At 37.8% G+C, this 18507-nt stretch overlaps 3 protein-coding genes across 7 annotated transcripts in view; 2 read left to right on the top strand and 1 right to left on the bottom strand.

The window, feature by feature from the left end:
* Positions 1-5116, top strand: part of LOC105453252 (fumarylacetoacetate hydrolase domain-containing protein 2) — a 6609-nt gene extending 1493 nt beyond the window's left edge. Inside the window, exons 2-6 of the mRNA XM_011695043.1 lie at positions 474-574; positions 3346-3562; positions 4001-4329; positions 4436-4523; positions 4731-5116. Coding sequence (XP_011693345.1) covers positions 474-574; positions 3346-3562; positions 4001-4329; positions 4436-4523; positions 4731-4793 — 798 coding nt within the window. The 3' untranslated portion in view covers positions 4794-5116. The remainder of the gene's footprint in view (positions 1-473; positions 575-3345; positions 3563-4000; positions 4330-4435; positions 4524-4730) is intronic.
* LOC105453219 (nucleolar protein 16) lies at positions 5028-6481 on the bottom strand. The gene is made up of 3 exons (XM_011694981.1): positions 6254-6481; positions 5804-6128; positions 5028-5729 (listed from the first exon to the last, which is right to left on the bottom strand). Exons 1-3 carry the CDS (start codon positions 6358-6360, stop codon positions 5595-5597), a joined length of 567 nt encoding a protein of 188 aa, XP_011693283.1. The 5' UTR covers positions 6361-6481; the 3' UTR covers positions 5028-5594.
* Positions 6482-7621: 1140 nt separating this feature from the next.
* The window catches only part of LOC105453221 (atrial natriuretic peptide receptor 1-like), a 97813-nt gene continuing 86927 nt past the window's right edge, over positions 7622-18507 (top strand). Inside the window, exons 1-6 of one of the 5 annotated variants that reach the window (XM_011694984.1) lie at positions 8308-8370; positions 8461-8489; positions 8654-9230; positions 9400-9570; positions 9990-10164; positions 10427-10635. In XM_011694984.1, coding sequence (XP_011693286.1) covers positions 9011-9230; positions 9400-9570; positions 9990-10164; positions 10427-10635 — 775 coding nt within the window. In that variant the 5' untranslated portion in view covers positions 8308-8370; positions 8461-8489; positions 8654-9010. Of the gene's footprint in view, positions 8057-8293; positions 8490-8653; positions 9231-9399; positions 9571-9989; positions 10165-10426; positions 10636-18507 lie in introns of those variants that run through there. The other 4 variants (XM_011694986.1, XM_011694987.1, XM_011694985.1 and 1 more) reach the window with 4 other exon arrangements.

The raw sequence follows: 18507 nt of genomic DNA on the forward strand, positions 1-18507 counted from the left end.
TGACCAATCGATTGGTAATATTAAATTTTCCAAAAAAAAAAAACGTAATTGTTTTCAAATTTCGTGTTAAACAAAACCATTCAAAAGAGAGGTGTTCTTTACGGGTTAATTTCATTCTGCGCGCGAGAGATAACGATCGTATGTATACACCATAATATTTTTACTCGACGCGATCTGCAATCGCCTAACGTGATGGCGCGTATCAGTTACTTCTCGCCAAATTAAAAAAGCGATTTACGACTAGAAAGTCGTTTGAAGTTAGATAAGCAACAAGATCATAGCAATCATAGCTCTTTGATACCGTGATTATCCTCAATTACCTTCTTTTATGCCAACTTCTAGTTAGAAATCTTTTGGAATTAAATACGTCTTCTGATTGGAGAGATAATAATTAAAAGTTCAATCTTGGGAATATTTTACGAGTTATTTTTTTTCTCTTGAATCTAGGATTCTAGATTTTATAGTACATATAGCATGATATTATAACGGATGCGAGAAAAAAAATATCCAATCTCAACGTAAACATTTGTTTCGCCAGGAATGACGATTTCGACCTAAGGAAGGCAGTAGAGAGGTTGGTGCTTTAGGCCATTCGATTCGTGTGATAGAGTAGCTCCCCCTTTTTTCTTTCCTTTAGACTTTAGACTAGTTATTTGTTCTTCGCCCACGTACACATGTGTAAGATGCCGTTGATCCTCATTTAGCCATTTATAGATCAGAAAGCCACACCTTTGTTAATCGAATCGCTTTTTTTCGATTGTTATCAATCAGCCTTATCAAGTTTATTGATTTTATATCTAATTTTACATTCTAGAACTTTCCACTCGTACCATTAACAGATGTTAAACTAACTGTAAATTGTGAATTGTTATATGTATATTTGCGATGAAATTTTTATAAAAAGTTAAAAAATGAAAGCACACAATAATTTTTTCTCTCGGCGAATGAAAAAAAAAGATATAAATTCGTGTTAAGTAATTTTCTGCGCGATATTTTGTAACAACGGAAGATATGATTTTGAAACTCGAGAGCAGTATATGCACGCTATGATGTAATCAATCGTATGACGATTGCGCAACGACGGAATTTTAATCCTATACAAATAAGATAGCTATCACCTTATCAATAATTTGATGACGGACATCCTGTTCCCTTCCAAATCAAGTTATTATCTTTATTAAGCTTCCGAATGAAGGCTGATTGAATGGCAGCCATTTACAAATATGCTCGAGAACTTATTACCGATCTGTATACCGTCCCTGAGCGTAACAATTGACCAACAAAAAAACCGGACGTGTTGCGTGACGAATATATAATTACATAAGTGCTCTCGCGGTTCATTAGCGGAAGATTGCTATCTGTCACGTCACCATATAATATTTATAAATCGTGCACTGCACGTTTCCTGTTATTCGACTTATCGATCTCGACTAAGTCTTGGCAAATACACCGCCCCTATCGATTGCATCCGTGGTCTCGTTTGTCATTGAGAGAGCTTTTGAGCTTTCGCATAACGCGTCGCATCGCGCGACAATTCAACAATTGAGCCTTATCAATGCAACTTCTCGATCAGACGCAGCTGTTAATACTAACTCAAGACGGCGCCTCGTCCCGGCTGCCAATTGGCAGTCTGCCAAGCTTCTTTGGGACGGTTGAAATTTTTTAAGTGAAAGCAGCACGATCCGATGAATGGAGAGGGGCGCCTATTTATCTGCCCGATCGTACGAAATATATTTCCATACATGTATTTTCAAATTTAGTTCATTAATCGCGCCAGATGACAACGCTCGGCTATCGAACGGGGACAAAATGATAAAAATGATAATCGATTCACCAATAGAACATTCATCTATGCAATTATATCGCTTTCGTTCATTGTTATAGTTCGCGCATGTCAGAAAAACAGGCGCACGAACGTTCCTCCACAACTTCATTTTATTTATAAAAGTGAGATATTATAGTATCTCTTTCTGTTAAAATCATACATTTTTCTACACTTTTCATATTATGGTACGACAATGTAGTAAGCCATGTTAAAAGTTACTGCATGCAGTATGTTGTATGACATTTATGTTGCGACTAATAAGTCATAAGAACAGTATAGTGTACACTCACTCACTAAAAGGTTGCGACACTTTTTTTTTTATAGGTTTCTAATTTATATTTAATATACGTAATATATACTTTATAGATAACTAATATTTTGCAAATGCAATCACGATCTACTATCTTTAGTCTAAAAGCAATATAACACCAATCGTGGTCCGCATTTGCAAAATATTAATACGTTTTGAAACCTATAAAAAAGAAAGTGTCGCAACCTTTTAGTGAGCGAGTGTACATTATACTTATAAATTATTCATCGTCTTTTATTGTAAATTAGTAAAGCCTTCCCTCTGTAAACTTTTTTGCAAGAGCGCCATTCCTTTGAAAAGTGGAAGAAGAAGCAATTATCCGCTAAGTGCTAGGAGCTAAGTGTTAGAATAGCATGGAATGTGTTCAACCACAACGTTAGAATGTGTCAAACGTTATTCGAGTATGTACTTAATTATGCAAAATTGTGAACGTCTTGGACGCTTAAAAAAAGTCGCGAATTTTGATGTAAATACTATAGGAGAAAAGTGTGCAAAAGACGCATCAATGTAAATATTTAAGTTAAACAATATCATTTTATATTACACGTCATATTTCACGAGAACTTAAAGTTTAGCACGCAATGCTCCTGTTATGTAATTTCGTATCCGCGAAACGTCGTAAATCGATAAGGAAAACAGTTGCAAAAACTACGGGCGCATGTTGCGGTTGCAATTAAACTGGAAACCCGGCGGTACGGTGAACGCAAACAGAAACGCAACAGAAATGTAAATCATGCTCGATTTACACGCATCGATTAGCAGCACGCGGAATTATTAGCGAGATATTGGACGCAGGGGTAATTGATGAGATTTAGACACAGGAGTAATTAATGGCGTCATTACGGCATGCTCTCTGCACTGCCGCAAGTCGGATTTCCTATGAAAGCCCGTTTGTTGCCTGCAGATCCGCATGTTGCTTACCGATTACCATAATTAACAAGATTGTGCATGAAACGGGAAATGCAGAACGCATTTCTGCATGCGAATACAACCGAATTTTCTCTCTTCCTGCTCTCGGCTGTCTGTTTCCTCTCGCCTCTCTGTTTAACATCGCAAAGTTTTTCAGTATAAGAGACTTACGTCGCGGTAAGAAAAAAAAAAAGAAAATTTAACCAGGTTCCACCTCGCGTGCGAGTTGATTAACTTCGATTGGATGATTCCGGAGGTCTATTTTCAAGACACTGAGTTTATACGCACGAATTGGTTACAGAATAGTCGCCGAGGGCCGGAGCATCACGCCCGAGGCCGACGTAAACTTCCTGGCGCCGGTCACGCGAATGGACAAGCTCGTCTGCATTGGCCTCAACTACAGCGGACATTGTCAGGAGCAAGGTGTACCGACTCCGGAGAGTCCGGTGGTCTTTAACAAATTTCCCAGCAACATCATCGGGCCGCACGACAACATCCTGCTGCCGCAGATCTCCGATGTAAGTCGAACGGCGAAGAAAGGAGGAAAACACAATGGGTCGCGATTAGCAACGAAACACGCGGGATGCCCCCTTGAAGATCGTGTTGATTTCTCCTTGCGATCTGGAATCGTGTATTTTTAGTCCGTTCGGGATTACGTCACGACCCGTCCCCGCTTTCATTTTCGTTTCTATTCGTCCCGAGCCGTGGGCACGTCGCTCTATTGCGACAGCGCGGTTTCTCGCGGGGTCCGCAGCTTGAATACCGATCGGGTCGCGCTCGCGTGTCCAGTTGCTCCACGTGCCGTCGACGTTGGTTCATTATGTATACAGTTTGACCTTGACACTCTGAAGAAGTAGAACGCGACATGTGACGTTTATACAGAACGTCGCGGAAGTCGCGGGCGATCGCAGTCCGATTAAAGCGCGATCGGTATTTTTTTTTTTTAATGTCTACAGAAGATCGACTGGGAGGCGGAGCTGGCGATAGTGATCGGCAAGAGATGCAAAGGCCTGAATAAAGACGACGTCGAGGACTGTATCTTCGGTTACACAGTGGCGCAGGACATAACGGCGCGCGACTGGCAGAAGCGGAACGGCGGACAATTCCTGATTAGCAAAGCGATGGACACATTCTGTCCCCTCGGTCCGGTCGTGGTCGCCAAGGAGGCGATATGCGACATCAACAATCTGTCCGTGAGGACATGGGTGAACGGCAATCTGAAGCAGGACTGCAAAACCAGCGAGCTCATCTTCAAACCTCACGACATAGTCGCTTATCTTTCGCAGTTCGTATTTTACACGATGATCACGTTAATAATATAATTGAGGATACGCGTTAATATATATAGTATATTACAATATATTATATAATAACGTTAATTAATATTTCAGATTTATGACATTGTTACCAGGCGACGTGATTCTTACTGGCACACCGGCTGGTGTAGGATTCAGGCGTAATCCACCTGAATTTTTACAGGTATATCTTTATATTTAATAGAAATATATTTATATAATTTAATTATTGAATATATTTAATATATTTAATTATTGAATATATTTAATATATTTAATTATATATTATATATAAATATTTAAATATATTTAATAATTAAATTATAATATTTTTCGTTATGTGTATGACGCGTCGTCGGCGTATTCTACATTATTCGACTGCGTGTTTCAGCGTGGCGATGTACTTGAAACCGAAATCGAGAGTCTGGGACGTCTGAGAAACAAAGTGATCTAAGAGACGGAGCACACCTTTGCAAAGCGTTAACAGAACTTCGTGATCCTCAAAAGACTGGACCCATGTTTCTTCAGGGATAAACGCGATGACGTTGAACTAATCTAAGAGTTCGGAACCTGACCTCCAGATACAAGGATAACTACTCGAGCGATGCCAATAGTTTCAGCGCGATTGCGAATGTTGATGCCAGAGATAACATCGCCCCTCTTCAGGGTACAAACAGAAAACGGGACATTTACCATCGATAATACAGCAACGCTAATTTTCTATTTGTCACATACTTTACATACTTGTATAATTAAAGCAAGATTGTTTCTACTGTATATCTTTGTATCATCCTATCCCACGTAAGTTGAACAACAAAAATTGTACACGTTTTATTGATTTGAACGAAAGGAAAAATGTTTTTTTTTACCTCGATCGTGATATTTATTAATGCGCACTCAATTTATGCAAACTTAATTAAATTTTCAGATTTTCTAGTCCTCAGTCTAAAATACTTATTGTATTTTGTCATATTGTCCATTTAAAATGCATATTCTATCACAGTAAATGTATCAGCATATTTTTATATATGGTGATATAATTACAAATATATATTTGTAATTAGTACTTGTTTGCAAACAATACATTTTGTAAAAAATAAAATATGTTTAACATTTATTGACGTATAATGCATTATTTTTGTCGGTTTCACCAAATTAGCATAAATTGCAGTAGTACGTTTAAGTCATTGACTTACAATATACGCTAATCTCAATCTAAACATATAAACAAAATCCTAATGTACATTTATGCACGTTACGACTCTAACTGCATACTGCTATCTTGAACAAGTTTGTTATACTGTTCTGGAATTCCCATAAACATTTTTATCTTGGCTCGTATTTGCTTCCACGTTAATTGATAATGATTCTTCTTGTCTCTCGACATCGCCTGTACAGAAAACACGCAGATAATCAGCTACCTGTTTGGGGATAACGATGACATCATTTGCAAAATGATCTCACCTCGTAATCTTCGCCGTACTTCTTTATTAAATAAACAAAGAATTCTGCTTGTCCCTTCGGTAATCTGAGAAGTCGTTCTCTAGGAGCCTTCGCCTCGGCCTCCAACTTTTCCGCCACGTGACTTTTTGCCGCGGTCACATCCGTCCCCTCGTCCTCGCGATCCGAGGGATCCTCGTCTCCCGCAACTTTCCTTTTGGCCTCCTCCAACATCTCGTGCTTCACATTAGGAATTCGCACCGTCTCGTTCGCGTCGTATGCCAAACCCATTTCTTTCAAATTGACACGGCAAGACCTCGTGTTCTCCCATTCCTTCTTTATCTGATCGCTAAACGTCAAACGTAATCAATAAATTAATACAATAAGCGATACTAAAGGTACGCTATACTTATAAGCTTTAATGTTGTATTATTGTATTAAATGCGAGTTGCATTTTTAGGTTAGGAAATTTACCATGGGATATTCGGCTGTTTCCGCAACTTATTTCGCAGTCTCTTTCGATTTACGTTCTGATTGTACTTCTTCTTCTTCTTTAACTTTCTGACTCTTTTAATTTTCATTTTACTCGAGTTATTTTCTCAACGCACGTTGCGTATCTCACCAATCAACAATACGTTCCCAAAAACATCCGCGTAGCGGTCTACAAACTGTGAGTACGCTAGGATGAGATGGAGAAGTGTAGTAGGTCGGGTAGTTCCGGAAAATGATACTCCTCGCACAGTGCTGTAATCGATCGGGCATTTATCATACAGCACGCAGCGCCGTGATTTAAAACTCTGTATCTGACAATTCGGCGCGTACACGAAGAATTAAATATATAAATAAAAAAATAATTAAATATAATAATAATTTTATAACTAAATACATATGTATAATATGTAAAAAATTAAATGTAACATAAATTTAAACTGCACTACAAATTAAGCAATAAAAAATAATTGATTAAAGAGTAAATCAAGCGGTAAAATAGTAGTTTTAAATTAATAGTTTTACTTCAATTAATAAAGATACGCGAAAAATGTTCAGATATTAACATGCGTTTTAAATTCTAATAATGTTTAAATTAAAATAAAATTCAAATTCAAATAAAAGACTTCCGTTTGTCTTTTTTTGTATCATTAAGCGAGGCTTATGCGCATCATTCAAAATGTTTTTTATATACGGCAATGTTCCGGCATTTCCTATTCGCTAATTAAATTAATAATTCTAACTTTATTACATATAAAAATTATTAAAGTATTAAAAAAATATATAATAAGATTGCGCAAAATTCAAAACTAAATCGTAAGTACGTTTTTTATTTCTTTCTCGATAAACGCATTTTATTTGCGCTAAAAATTAATTTTTTTACAGTAACAATTGAAGAGGCACAGAAAGAGTATATTTTAATTTTTACTTTTTACTCTCACGTGAAGTACCAAGCAACCAAAATGCAGGCAGACATTCTTAAATTTCAGTCCGTAATTGTAAATCTCAAATGGAAAATCCTGATACGGACGTTATAAAATGAACGAAAATTCAATCGGAAGAAGCCAAATGGAGGAAACGCAAAAATGTCCGATGGAGGAAGAAGAAACGTCGAGCGGAAAAATGACAGAGAACAATGAGGAGAAACCAACCACCGGACACAATCCTCCGAGGCCGTACTTGACGCGAGGCCGAGGGAAGGAACCCTCGCGGAAATTCGATCCCTCGAGATAGAATGAAACCCCCCCGAGGACCCGAGTGGGAGGGGGTAGTCGAGTGAGTGTGCACATCGGAGTTTTCGATAACTATTATCAATCGACGCGAGATATCCGTGATAAAGACGCGTGTGTATGTAAGTGCTCGCTTGTCACCGGGACAAGGCGGTCGCGTGATCGTGAGGTGTCAGTGTATTTCCGACAATCCCGTTGTGAATCGCGATGCCCGTGTCTCTCTCCCTTGCTCTCTCCCCCTATCTCACGCGCGTTCCGCGTGACACTTCCGGAATCGGAATCGGAATCCGCTCTTTCGCGCCGTTCCCTTTTTATTAGTCGCCTCGGTACTCCTGATTGTGTGTTCTCTCGACGTTGACTCCTCGAGCGTTCGCGCGTTCGATTTGTGCTCGACGGAGCTCGAGGAGAGACAAAGGAACGATGCGCATCCGGCGCGAATGCGAGACGCGGACGGGCTACAAAATCTACAGACGTCGACAGACCTAGATTCGGCAATAGTTGCTCCGCGTATGAGCAGCTCGCACGTAAATATTTTCCTTCGGCGATCGCCGTATTGCATGTACGCAACATAGGTACCGCCGATAGAATTCCTGGAGTGCTCGGCGAGATGTCGCGTACGATAACCGCTTTAAAAATTATTCGCGATATGGAATCTAAATAGTTTTAAAACTAATACGTTACGTCTCCGATAAACACTACGGCTCGATTATAATTACCGTAATCTTCGAATGATCTTCCGCGCCTCTCGAAATAACAGATAATAGCAGATAAACGGCAAATTACAGTTGACGTCACACACGTACGCTATTTACGAGATCTGCAAAAAAGTAACAAAATAAAAAACCAGAAGCAGTTGACAGACGCGTCCGCTCGGTAAAGTTTCATTTTCGAAGTCAATAATTCGAAATGGTTCCTTCCTCCTCACTTAAACTCAATCTAAAGTCTTTAATTTTTATTCCGAAGTGCATTCCCTGATTTCAAAGGCGAGAAAAGTAATCATTTTACAAATTAAATTTCTCACCAATTTCATTGGCAAGCTTCACTTGCCTCGATCTATTGTTCGTATATAGTTGTATTGTAATAAGATATATTATGTACGATCGTACGAGACAAGGCGGGTAACACAGCGAAATAATGTATTCACGTAATTCGTTAGGGGATAATTCGCTTGGTGAAGCGATATCCTTCGCTGAACCGGAAGGAAGCGGCAAGTGAAACAGCTGGCGATACGGTCGGACGAACCCGATATAGGGAGCCTGAGTGAGCGCAGCGCGAATGTGTCGCGCGTGAATGAATCGCAAGGACCGCGGCGCGAGATTGCAAGACGATGAAATAGTGATCTTATGAATCAGGATCCTGCACATGGTGGGGCCGCTTCTCGCGATGATAAAGATATTTATCGGGTGATCGTGATCGTGACGTTGGTGACGCGTCGTTGGGGACGACGATGCTTCGCGACTTTCGATCCGGCGGCGCGACGATCTGATCCGAGGTCGCCTTGCGATCCGTACTCATGGGTCCCCGCAGGATCGTCACACTGACGATCTTATGGCTTATGATGTGTCAAACCGAGGGCAAAGTTACGTGTCGCGAGGTGCAGCTGCATCGCGACTGCGAGGCGCTGTGCAGCACGAGCCGCGACGGCGTTGTCTCTTGCGAGCTGAGGGTCGCCGTTCTCCTGCCGGCGGACCCGAGATACGATATCTCTCTGCCTAAGGTCCTCCCGGTCCTCGGTAAGGGGCTACTCCGGGCATCTGTCGGGTAAAGCATGCTGAGATCGACAAATACGCGGAGCTGAATGAAATCGAGTTTCGAGTCACGCGGCGCGTCACCTGCACTGCAAATTCAGCTTTCTTCGGATCTGAATACTGAATTAGGCATATCGTCTTTCTCTTTTTGCAGATTTAGCAGAGTACGAAGCGAGATCGCGGAATCTGCTACCGTACTGGCTGAAACTGAAGTTCGTGGCGCAAGACGATCATTGCGACGCGATGTACGCGCAAATCGGCGCGGTCGACAGCTACGCGCATTGCGTGCACTTGTTTCTCGGGCCGGCATGCGATTATTGCGTCGGTACGTCACCTTGAATCCCTTTATTGAATTTTATCAAATTCCATCTAAAATAATTGCCACCGTCTGGAAATAAATTATCCTAAAACATCTTGTCGCTGTCGCTTATGTCGCTTATTAATCTACATATAAATTACATCCGTCAAAACGGAGAAAGCTATTTCATTATACAAGATTTATTCCAGATGTATTACATTAAAATTTCCATAATTCTTCGCATGAAAATGTTTCAAAATGATTTAATTGCAGTTGCAAAATTCTGCATGAGCGCATTTTAGAAAAATTACTATTTCTGTGTTACATTATTCTCTCTTTACAATTTCTTATTTTTTTCATATCATTAAAATATGAATGTTTGGTATATTTCCTTTTCTGTATTTTGTGCTGTTTTCATATGACATTGATCAAAAATTTTCTTTCAGCGGTCGTCGGCAGAGTGGTGAAGTTTCTTGGGGCACCGTTAATTACCACGGGAGGCTTTACTTACGACTTCACCGAGAAAAAGGTTGATTGTAAAGACGAATATTTTATGACCACAAGAATCGGAAGTTTGGCTTTCAGGGACATCGCCAAATTTTTTGTAGCTATAATGGATCAGTACGTACGATTCAAAGTTTATATAAAACGATTTATCGATTAAATATTAAATTGATGTAATAAAAATTTAATCTTTGCGTGTTTCTTCAAAAGAGATTATTGACAATTCATTAGCGATATTATATTACTAATATCGCTAGCGATATTAACTAATTATATTATTAGTATGACTAATTAACAAAGTGTGCAAGAGAAGAGAAGATCTAGAAGATAAGATGATGCAATGTGTAACGAAATTTTCCTTTTCTTTTCTATGAATCAGCTACAGGTGGCGTAAAGTGCAGCTCATTTATGCAACGAACGGACAGAGTCAAGTCGGTGGTAGACATACGTGTCAGCTTATGATGAAATCAATGGTTGAATTCATCAAGAAGGAGCATAACATTATTTATGGCACTTTCGATGTCGAAGCTACCGTCCCCAGTGATTATCCGGAGGCCTTGAAAGAACACGTTAGCAGTTCGTACGGCGGTGAGTGACTCTATTTTTAAATTAATTATTATGATATTTAAGCCAAAAGTCCTACGCTTTTCAAAGTAGGTAGACCAAAAGAATAATTCATTAAGATATCGAATTGAAAACGCTTTAAAAATAAATTCCATTTTAATTAAATAAATACGCCTGCGTATACAATTATTTTAAGATAAACAATAGAAAATAAATTCCACATAAAAACCTCATTTTATACGAGAGAAAAGTGAAAAGCACATAAAACAGTCCCTACGAAAAGTTAAAATAAACTTTATAGAAAATATGAGAGTATTTTTACTGATCATGTAGAAGTAAAAGGTGGAAAAATTGTTTGTTGCTTTTATTGCAAAACACATTGACGTCACACGTCAATTAATAAATGGATTTATTTTTAACAACGCTTATAAATAAAATTGTTATAAAAAGAGAACTTTTCGTGAAACAACTTCGTCAGAATATCAAAAGGGTTAATTATCGATATATATATATATATACATATATATATTAAATGAATGAATGAATATATATATATATATATATATATATATATTCATTCATTTAACGATATATAATTATGTTCCATTGCCATTCTTCCTCGTGAAATATCAAATTCAAATTAAGAAAATATTAATCATCATTTCATGTTTATTCACATTTATCGCATACCTTCGCTTTAAGTGGTCAAGCCGTGGACAACGACACTCCAAGTGCTGTAAACAAGTGTTTAAATATAAACGTCGTTGTCTTGAAATGACAAATCTGTGATAAGAATACACGGTCTTTCTAGAAAAGCATATGGTTGCAGTCACGTAAAGTTTAAAATAGAGATATATCATTCGATAAATTAAAAATTAATATTTATAAGATAATTTGTTCAACAGTTAATTTAACGCGAGCGTACTTTGATCAAATACAGATCCGAAATTAATATGTGTGAATCTTATCGGCATCTTATATTCGCGACAGAAAGAAATTGCTTTCAGCCAAGGTTTTTCTAAATACACACCACATACATTATAGAAATTTTTGTTTTATATTTTATATTGTAGAGTAATTGAATTATCGATGAATAATTTGATAAAAATACATTGCCTCCGTGTACTTTCGAATTGTCTCATAATGATAAGGAAAGTGTTGCTTTAAAGCGTTCGCTATAAATTTGACAATAATCAATATATTTGAAGTGACGTGAGAGAAAGATGATACATCCCGCACATTAATCATTTCGAGGGGTTTTATCACAGTTATGATTCTCTCATTTCTAAAAATCGATTCCTTCTCTTAATGCTAAACGATGATATGAATCATGATATAAAAAGATTTCGTATGAGATTTATTTTAATTACATACATATCTATAAAATAAAATAGATGCAATTAAAAAAATAATTAATTTTTTTTATAGACCAATTATAGATTAACTACCATTTATAATACTTGAAATAGGTAATAAATATATTTACTATATTATAGTAAATGTATATAGTATGTATGTAATATATATACTATATATATATATATATATCATATTATAAATAAAATTATAATATAATACATATAATAATACAAATTAAAAATAGAATATAAAATACGACGTGGAGACGATAATAATATAATAAATAATTAAAGTTAATTGTGTTTTTTTTAAATTACTGTTAGATTGCTGTTAAACAACGTTATCATATTATAAAGATTTTATCGATGCTAAATTCAATATAAAAGCACTGGTAAGAAAATCCAATTATCAGAAACGGAAAATGTAATCTATTAATATGCGGAGGCTTCGGTTAAAATATTGCTCATTTGTAATATTTTTAGCAGATAAGAATGTATTTGCGTAATTTTTTGTTTAACTCTTTTTAATCATTAGGCGAATCGTGCCTTATCATATCTCATTTTGCACGTTATCGCGTAACTTATCGTGCTTGGACATTTCTATTATTGATATCTTCTCACATGGCTTTACACGTCACACCGTCTATATTTAAACATTTCCTTAATGAACTTACAAGATTATCGTTATCTATTTAAAGTGTTACAAGGATTTTTGCCCGGGATTATCCCTTTGTGTATATGTCGAAGATAATATCTATCTTGCGTCTAATATGTACGTCAACTATGTACGCGACATTGTTATATAATAAAATAATAATGTAAAAATTAGTTTAAAAAGATACAAAAATAGCCAGCAATTAAATGAATAATGTTTCATATACGTTGCGTGTGCAATCGATAAAATTATAGATTTTATTAAATTGAGATATATTCAGAATAAAACGTCGAAAGAAAGGATTGAAGTTAGTATAGCGAATTGATAAATATTAATCGAATCGTGTTTCGAGTACCGAAGCGTTTTATCAACTGTCGAAAGTATCGCACAGAATTCATAAGAACGATCTTACGTCGGTAAAAATCGTTGACAATGAAACTTACGCGACTTTGCAGAACGAGGTAAAATTTTCTAAAAATCTGCGGTTTAAATAATATACATATAACCAAGAAGTACCAGTGCATGTCACGTGCATATTTATAATATCTTTTATATCTAAAGTTTAATCACAACATTTTTGCAACTTCTCTCGTAAAAAAATAATTACACTCTTCCCATTTATACTATTACACGAAAAGCGTGTTAGTCGAGCAAGTCACAGTGTGATTTTGTAATCCGTAATATTAACGTTTATTTGAATTGCGAGAAAAGTTGTGCAGGAGTGGACGATTGAAAATTGAAGAACTTTATCCGCGTGACATCCTCGTAGAGCAGATAAGGCATACTTGTGAATGTCGTGAATACATTATGCACAAAACGCATTGATCATAAGTGGTCCATTTGCATACGCTCTTAATGCACGTGTCGTGGTGACACATATGCACTTAGAGAATATGCAAATAAGCATTTACGACACTTTTCCGCGCGCCGCATAAATATTGCAATTTTTTACGGTACGTGCAACAAGGTTGAATGACATTACAGCATAAAGCTCGGGCGCAACGATTGTCGGAAGCGATGTTCCTCATAATAAAGACATTAGCGAATGCTTTTATAAATTCTTTTTTTCAACTCGAAAGGCAAGTCGGAAGAAATGAAATCTTAAGAATTTAAGCATCTTTAATGATTATCGAAAAGGCCGTGTATCTCCCGACATTTTTTATTCCGAGTACGGATTACTTTGAGAGTCTCCTATACGTCTTTATTACTCACAATTTTCTCTCGATGGCGATGTCGAAGATCACTTTTTCTTAACGGAAATTTATTTGGACGTTTTTCATATTTTTTTCACATTTATTTTTAAATGTTTTCGCAATCTACCTTCAAGTTATAACATTAAAGAAAACGGCACATAATTATTCAAATAAAACCGTGATTTCTCAACCATAAACAAGATAATGTGGAATATAATTAAATTCTAAAATATTAAAATGTCTCTTGCTTAAAGAAAAAAATATACATATATATATGTATACATATTTAAATCGTACACGGAAAGAACGATTTTGTTGAAAGGTCTAAAAATTTTGCTAAAAACAGATCTGAAAATTTTTTGTTGAATCATCAAAAAAATTTGTTAGATTGTTAAAACTAATAAGCATTGCTATAAAACATTTTGATATTCTAGCAATCACTTTGACTTTCGCACAAAATTATTTTGATTATTGAACAAAAATTATTTTCAGATTTGGATTCAGCAAAATTGTTCTTTCCGTATATCTATATCACAATCTCAGCGGTTGCGTAAATATTTTTCAATATTGCTGTATTGATTTGCCATTATCCAAATGTAGCCTAAAATCGTGTGACAGACGCGTCCTTCCCCCGCCTTCTCACTATTAGAGTCTATTTTTAAACGATAAAAGAACTACGTAGGCAACTCTTGCGTAAATGACACAATCGACAGTTCTTTCACTTCGAAGATCAGAAAGCCGACCTTGACAGGAAACTTATGATACATGACAAGAACACGTGCTCGAAACGACGATTACGAAAGAGTCTAGAATAGAACCGAAAATAATTTTAGACTTAATGAATATCCATATGTATTTTTAATTATATGAATTATGTAGTATATCGCTTTATATATTTTTAAAAAATTTAAAAATGGGTGTGATTGTTATATCTATCAGTAAATTCTTGTTTATTTAAAATCATTAATATTAAAAATAATAACTCTCTCTCTCTCTCTCTCTCTCTCTCTCTCTCTCTCTCTCTCTTTCTCTGTATGTCTTATTTCTTAATTATCTGATATATATTACATACACACATTCAAAAATCGAATAACAGGGAATAGATTTATGTATAATATTCACAAAAGAAAAATATTAGTTGATGATGATTGCAATCTCCAGTTTATCGATACTTTCCATTCAGTCACGTATGTGATTTTAGATACTGTGAAATCTATTTCTTCGCCAATATTACAGACACGCGAGTAGAGTAGTGCGTTATCGATAAAAGCGTGCGATATAGAAAATGTCTTATTTTTGAGATTTTTGCACTCAATTATTTGTCGTTTCTCAAAGTGCTAGATTGATTTACAAGATAAAAAAATCTCATATTTTTATATATCATATTTTACATATCATATTTTTTAGTGACCATGACATTCTTAACACAGTAATAAATTATAAGCGTGACTTGGCGCTAACTTTGTAAGAGAAAGATACAATGAAAATCTGAAAAATGTTTTGCCACTATTTCAGATCTATTGAAAATATTTTTACGATTTAGATTGTGTCACGAATTTGAAATGGGTTTTCCTCTTCTCCCTTTAATAAAAACGTTAAGCGATATTTATTCGTTGTGACTTTTCTACTTTCAACTTTAACTTAAACTTCTCAGCAGGTAGGTTTTAAACCGCAATTTCCATTAAGCTCAAAGTTAAGCAGAAATTAACCAACCAACAAAGTTGCGTTCGGATCTATTTGCACTCTCGGAGCTTAACTCGCACAATCCTTTTTATTCGCGTTGTAAAAGCATCTCCGCGAGATGCATGTGCCTCCGATATTACTCTCGGGAGATTTCACATAATGCATACAAGACTTCTGCATCGAGAAAGATAGCACTAAATTCATCAAGGAATATCTCTACCCCCGAGGTACGTTTTCGCGGATCTCTCTGCAAGATGCTTCACATAACCGTAGGCGCATGACGCGGTTTTCAAAAGGATAAAAGTAAACCAAAGTAAATCAAAGTTGCGGGGTATCACTTTTAATCTACGGCCCTTTAAACACTCCGTTCGTGCCCCATGGCGATTCAATGCGGAATGAAAGGTGTGGTGTGCACGAGGGAGGGTGTACGAAAGGATCGACGCATGCGTTCCACTTCCTCGTTGTGCTTCCTTCGTGGAGGCGCACAGCAATGTCCACCTACACGATCTCGGAGCGGCGTTATACTCGTGCTCGCCTAGAGCGAGCTGGCCGCGCGCGATGTGGGGGTGCGATAAAGAGGGAGGACCGGCGGCAAAGATAGCCTGATAGACAGATTGGGAGGATGGATAAGGAGGGAAGAGGCACGAGAGGGCGGCGGAGAGACCGAAGGGAGGAAGGGAGAGAGAGCCGTAGGCAGGGAGAGCGCGCGGCAGAGAGTGAGGGGAGATGAGAACGGAGAGGAGGAGCGCGATCGTCGACTTCGGTGGGCGATCCAGAGCACCGTGCTTTCCTTCGGTTCGCTCTCAGTTTCAATCGCGCGTTCCGAGCTTGCTCCGGAAAGAGCGCGAAGCCGGAGAAGCCGGAGAGATCGGCGACACCTGTAAGGAATCGCGGTGGTCCGTGCGGAACAATGATATATCTTCAAATATGAGTGACGTGAGATCGGGAACCGCAATCGGCCTGATCGCGCGCCGATCAATCTCGATCGCGAAGCCGAAAACCGGCTTATCATCGTGACCGGCTGTCTTCGAGAGAATGTCACACGCGTGTGACGCAATCAATGAAAAAATCCACGCAATACGGTGAATCTGATTGATCTCGCTCAGCGAATATCAGTTGGATGCAGTGAGGAAGTTGATCTGCCAGTGAAGGAGCGGCTGGAGAACGCGCTCGTGTCGCAGAGACGCGCGTTCCCTGTATCGATATATCACGACCGTATACGACCCGGTCCGGTACACGCGCGCGTGTCTTACACTTCGTTAAAAAGAACATCGGCAAGACGTGCGAGGTTTTCTTCTCTATCTACGGATAAAGAGGCGCCGGGATATCTCGAGCTCGAAAATTGTTCGTCCGTGCGTGTAGTCGACTCTCTCGACTGGAAAGCACGTGACATTACTCCGCTGGATGTTCCAGACACTCTTTTCCGTCTGTATAGAAAAGGATCCGAACCTGATCCTTGTACAAATTGACTAGTCTACTTATGTTCACGATCGACAAGTTTCGCGAAATGTGAAGGAAACTTGGTGTTAATCCTAGTAAAATACTATATTCTTTATCGGCATTTAATTTCGAATTTCGTGGAAAAATTACATCCAGCGTTGTTATAGGAAAAAAATTGAATTTACCTTCTTTCGCGTGATAATTGAAAGTTTAAATTATAATGAAATTATAATGAAAATATTATGAGTGTGTTATAATGGAAAAAAATGGACCAAGTCTACAGTAAGATCTATTCTAAAAGGATTTCTATATTTGAAATCATAAATTAGAAAGTTTTATTTTCAGTCCGTCTGAAAAAAATTAATTGAAAATTCTAGCAAAGATTCTAAGTCTTAGATTCTTAGTCTGGTTGCTAAGTAATAAGACTTGGAGGACACACGTGAGATACGCAATTATTGCAATTGGCTTCGCGCACCTTTGTCGCGTCCCGGAAAAGAAATCGTCATAACAGTCCGCGACTTCGACTTTGACCGGCAAACTGGCCGTTTCCACTGCCTGCGTTACCCGCGTCCTTGGCCGTTATACGATGTTCGGCAAGTATACAAAAATCGCGCGCGGCGATTCGATTACAAATCATCCCGCGTTTTTTGTCAGGAGCATCAATCGTCGGCGCGAAAACGAGCAAGACGATTGCGCGTGATGTGAGTCATAAAGTGTCGCGCTAACGTGCCGTCCGCGCGAATTGACTGAAGAACAGCTGCTACGGTAATAAATTGTCGGGTCTTTCGCTTTTTATTTTTTCGACGTCGGTTTATATTCCGCGGCGGAAGCAAATATATTCGACGCAACACACGCGGCCGATAGTCTTTACTTCGCTCCGAAATACATCTTTCTCGCTCGCCGTTGCGATGGAGCGCGAACACGATTCTCCTCGATGCGATTCCGAAGTCATTCGTTATGCGAATTCTCTATGATCCCACCTTGTCGCAAAAGCAGGCTGTAAGGATAGTTTGATCTCGCCCTACCGATGGGTCAGTTCGTGACTTTCATAAGTAAACGAGATTGCATAATTCAGAACTGATATTGAACGTCGGGTTCCGCACGGTGCGGTGTATGTTAAATATGAAAGCGAATACAAATATGAATCGGGGAAGAATCGATTAACACGTTGACTGCCTTGATGATCATCCATTCGTGACCGCTGCCTGACTTTTCAGTGGCGTTCTGGTGGTCTTTGGTGACCGGCGTTATTTTTAAACGTTTGCAAAAGAAAAATGCCACATGCTAATATAAAATTATGAACGATATAAACAGCTATATAATAATAATAATAATGTAAAATAATAAGTGCGCACAAAGTGCGCTATTCAATAACATTACCTGTGAGGATACGTCTTATTAATCATATTACATAGTACTTTATCATTTTATTTGCTTATGAATATGATAATAGAAATTCTATTGTGGCATACACGGTAAAACACAGACTTGCTGGGCAGACAATGTGTTAAAAGATATTTTATTAAATAATCTACTTTTTTATCCGTCAGTCAACGAAAATTTAAAA

The sequence above is a fragment of the Wasmannia auropunctata genome, unplaced genomic scaffold (assembly GCF_000956235.1).
Source record: "Wasmannia auropunctata unplaced genomic scaffold, wasmannia.A_1.0 LD336001.1, whole genome shotgun sequence".
In the NCBI taxonomy this organism is placed as follows: Eukaryota; Metazoa; Arthropoda; class Insecta; order Hymenoptera; family Formicidae; genus Wasmannia; species Wasmannia auropunctata.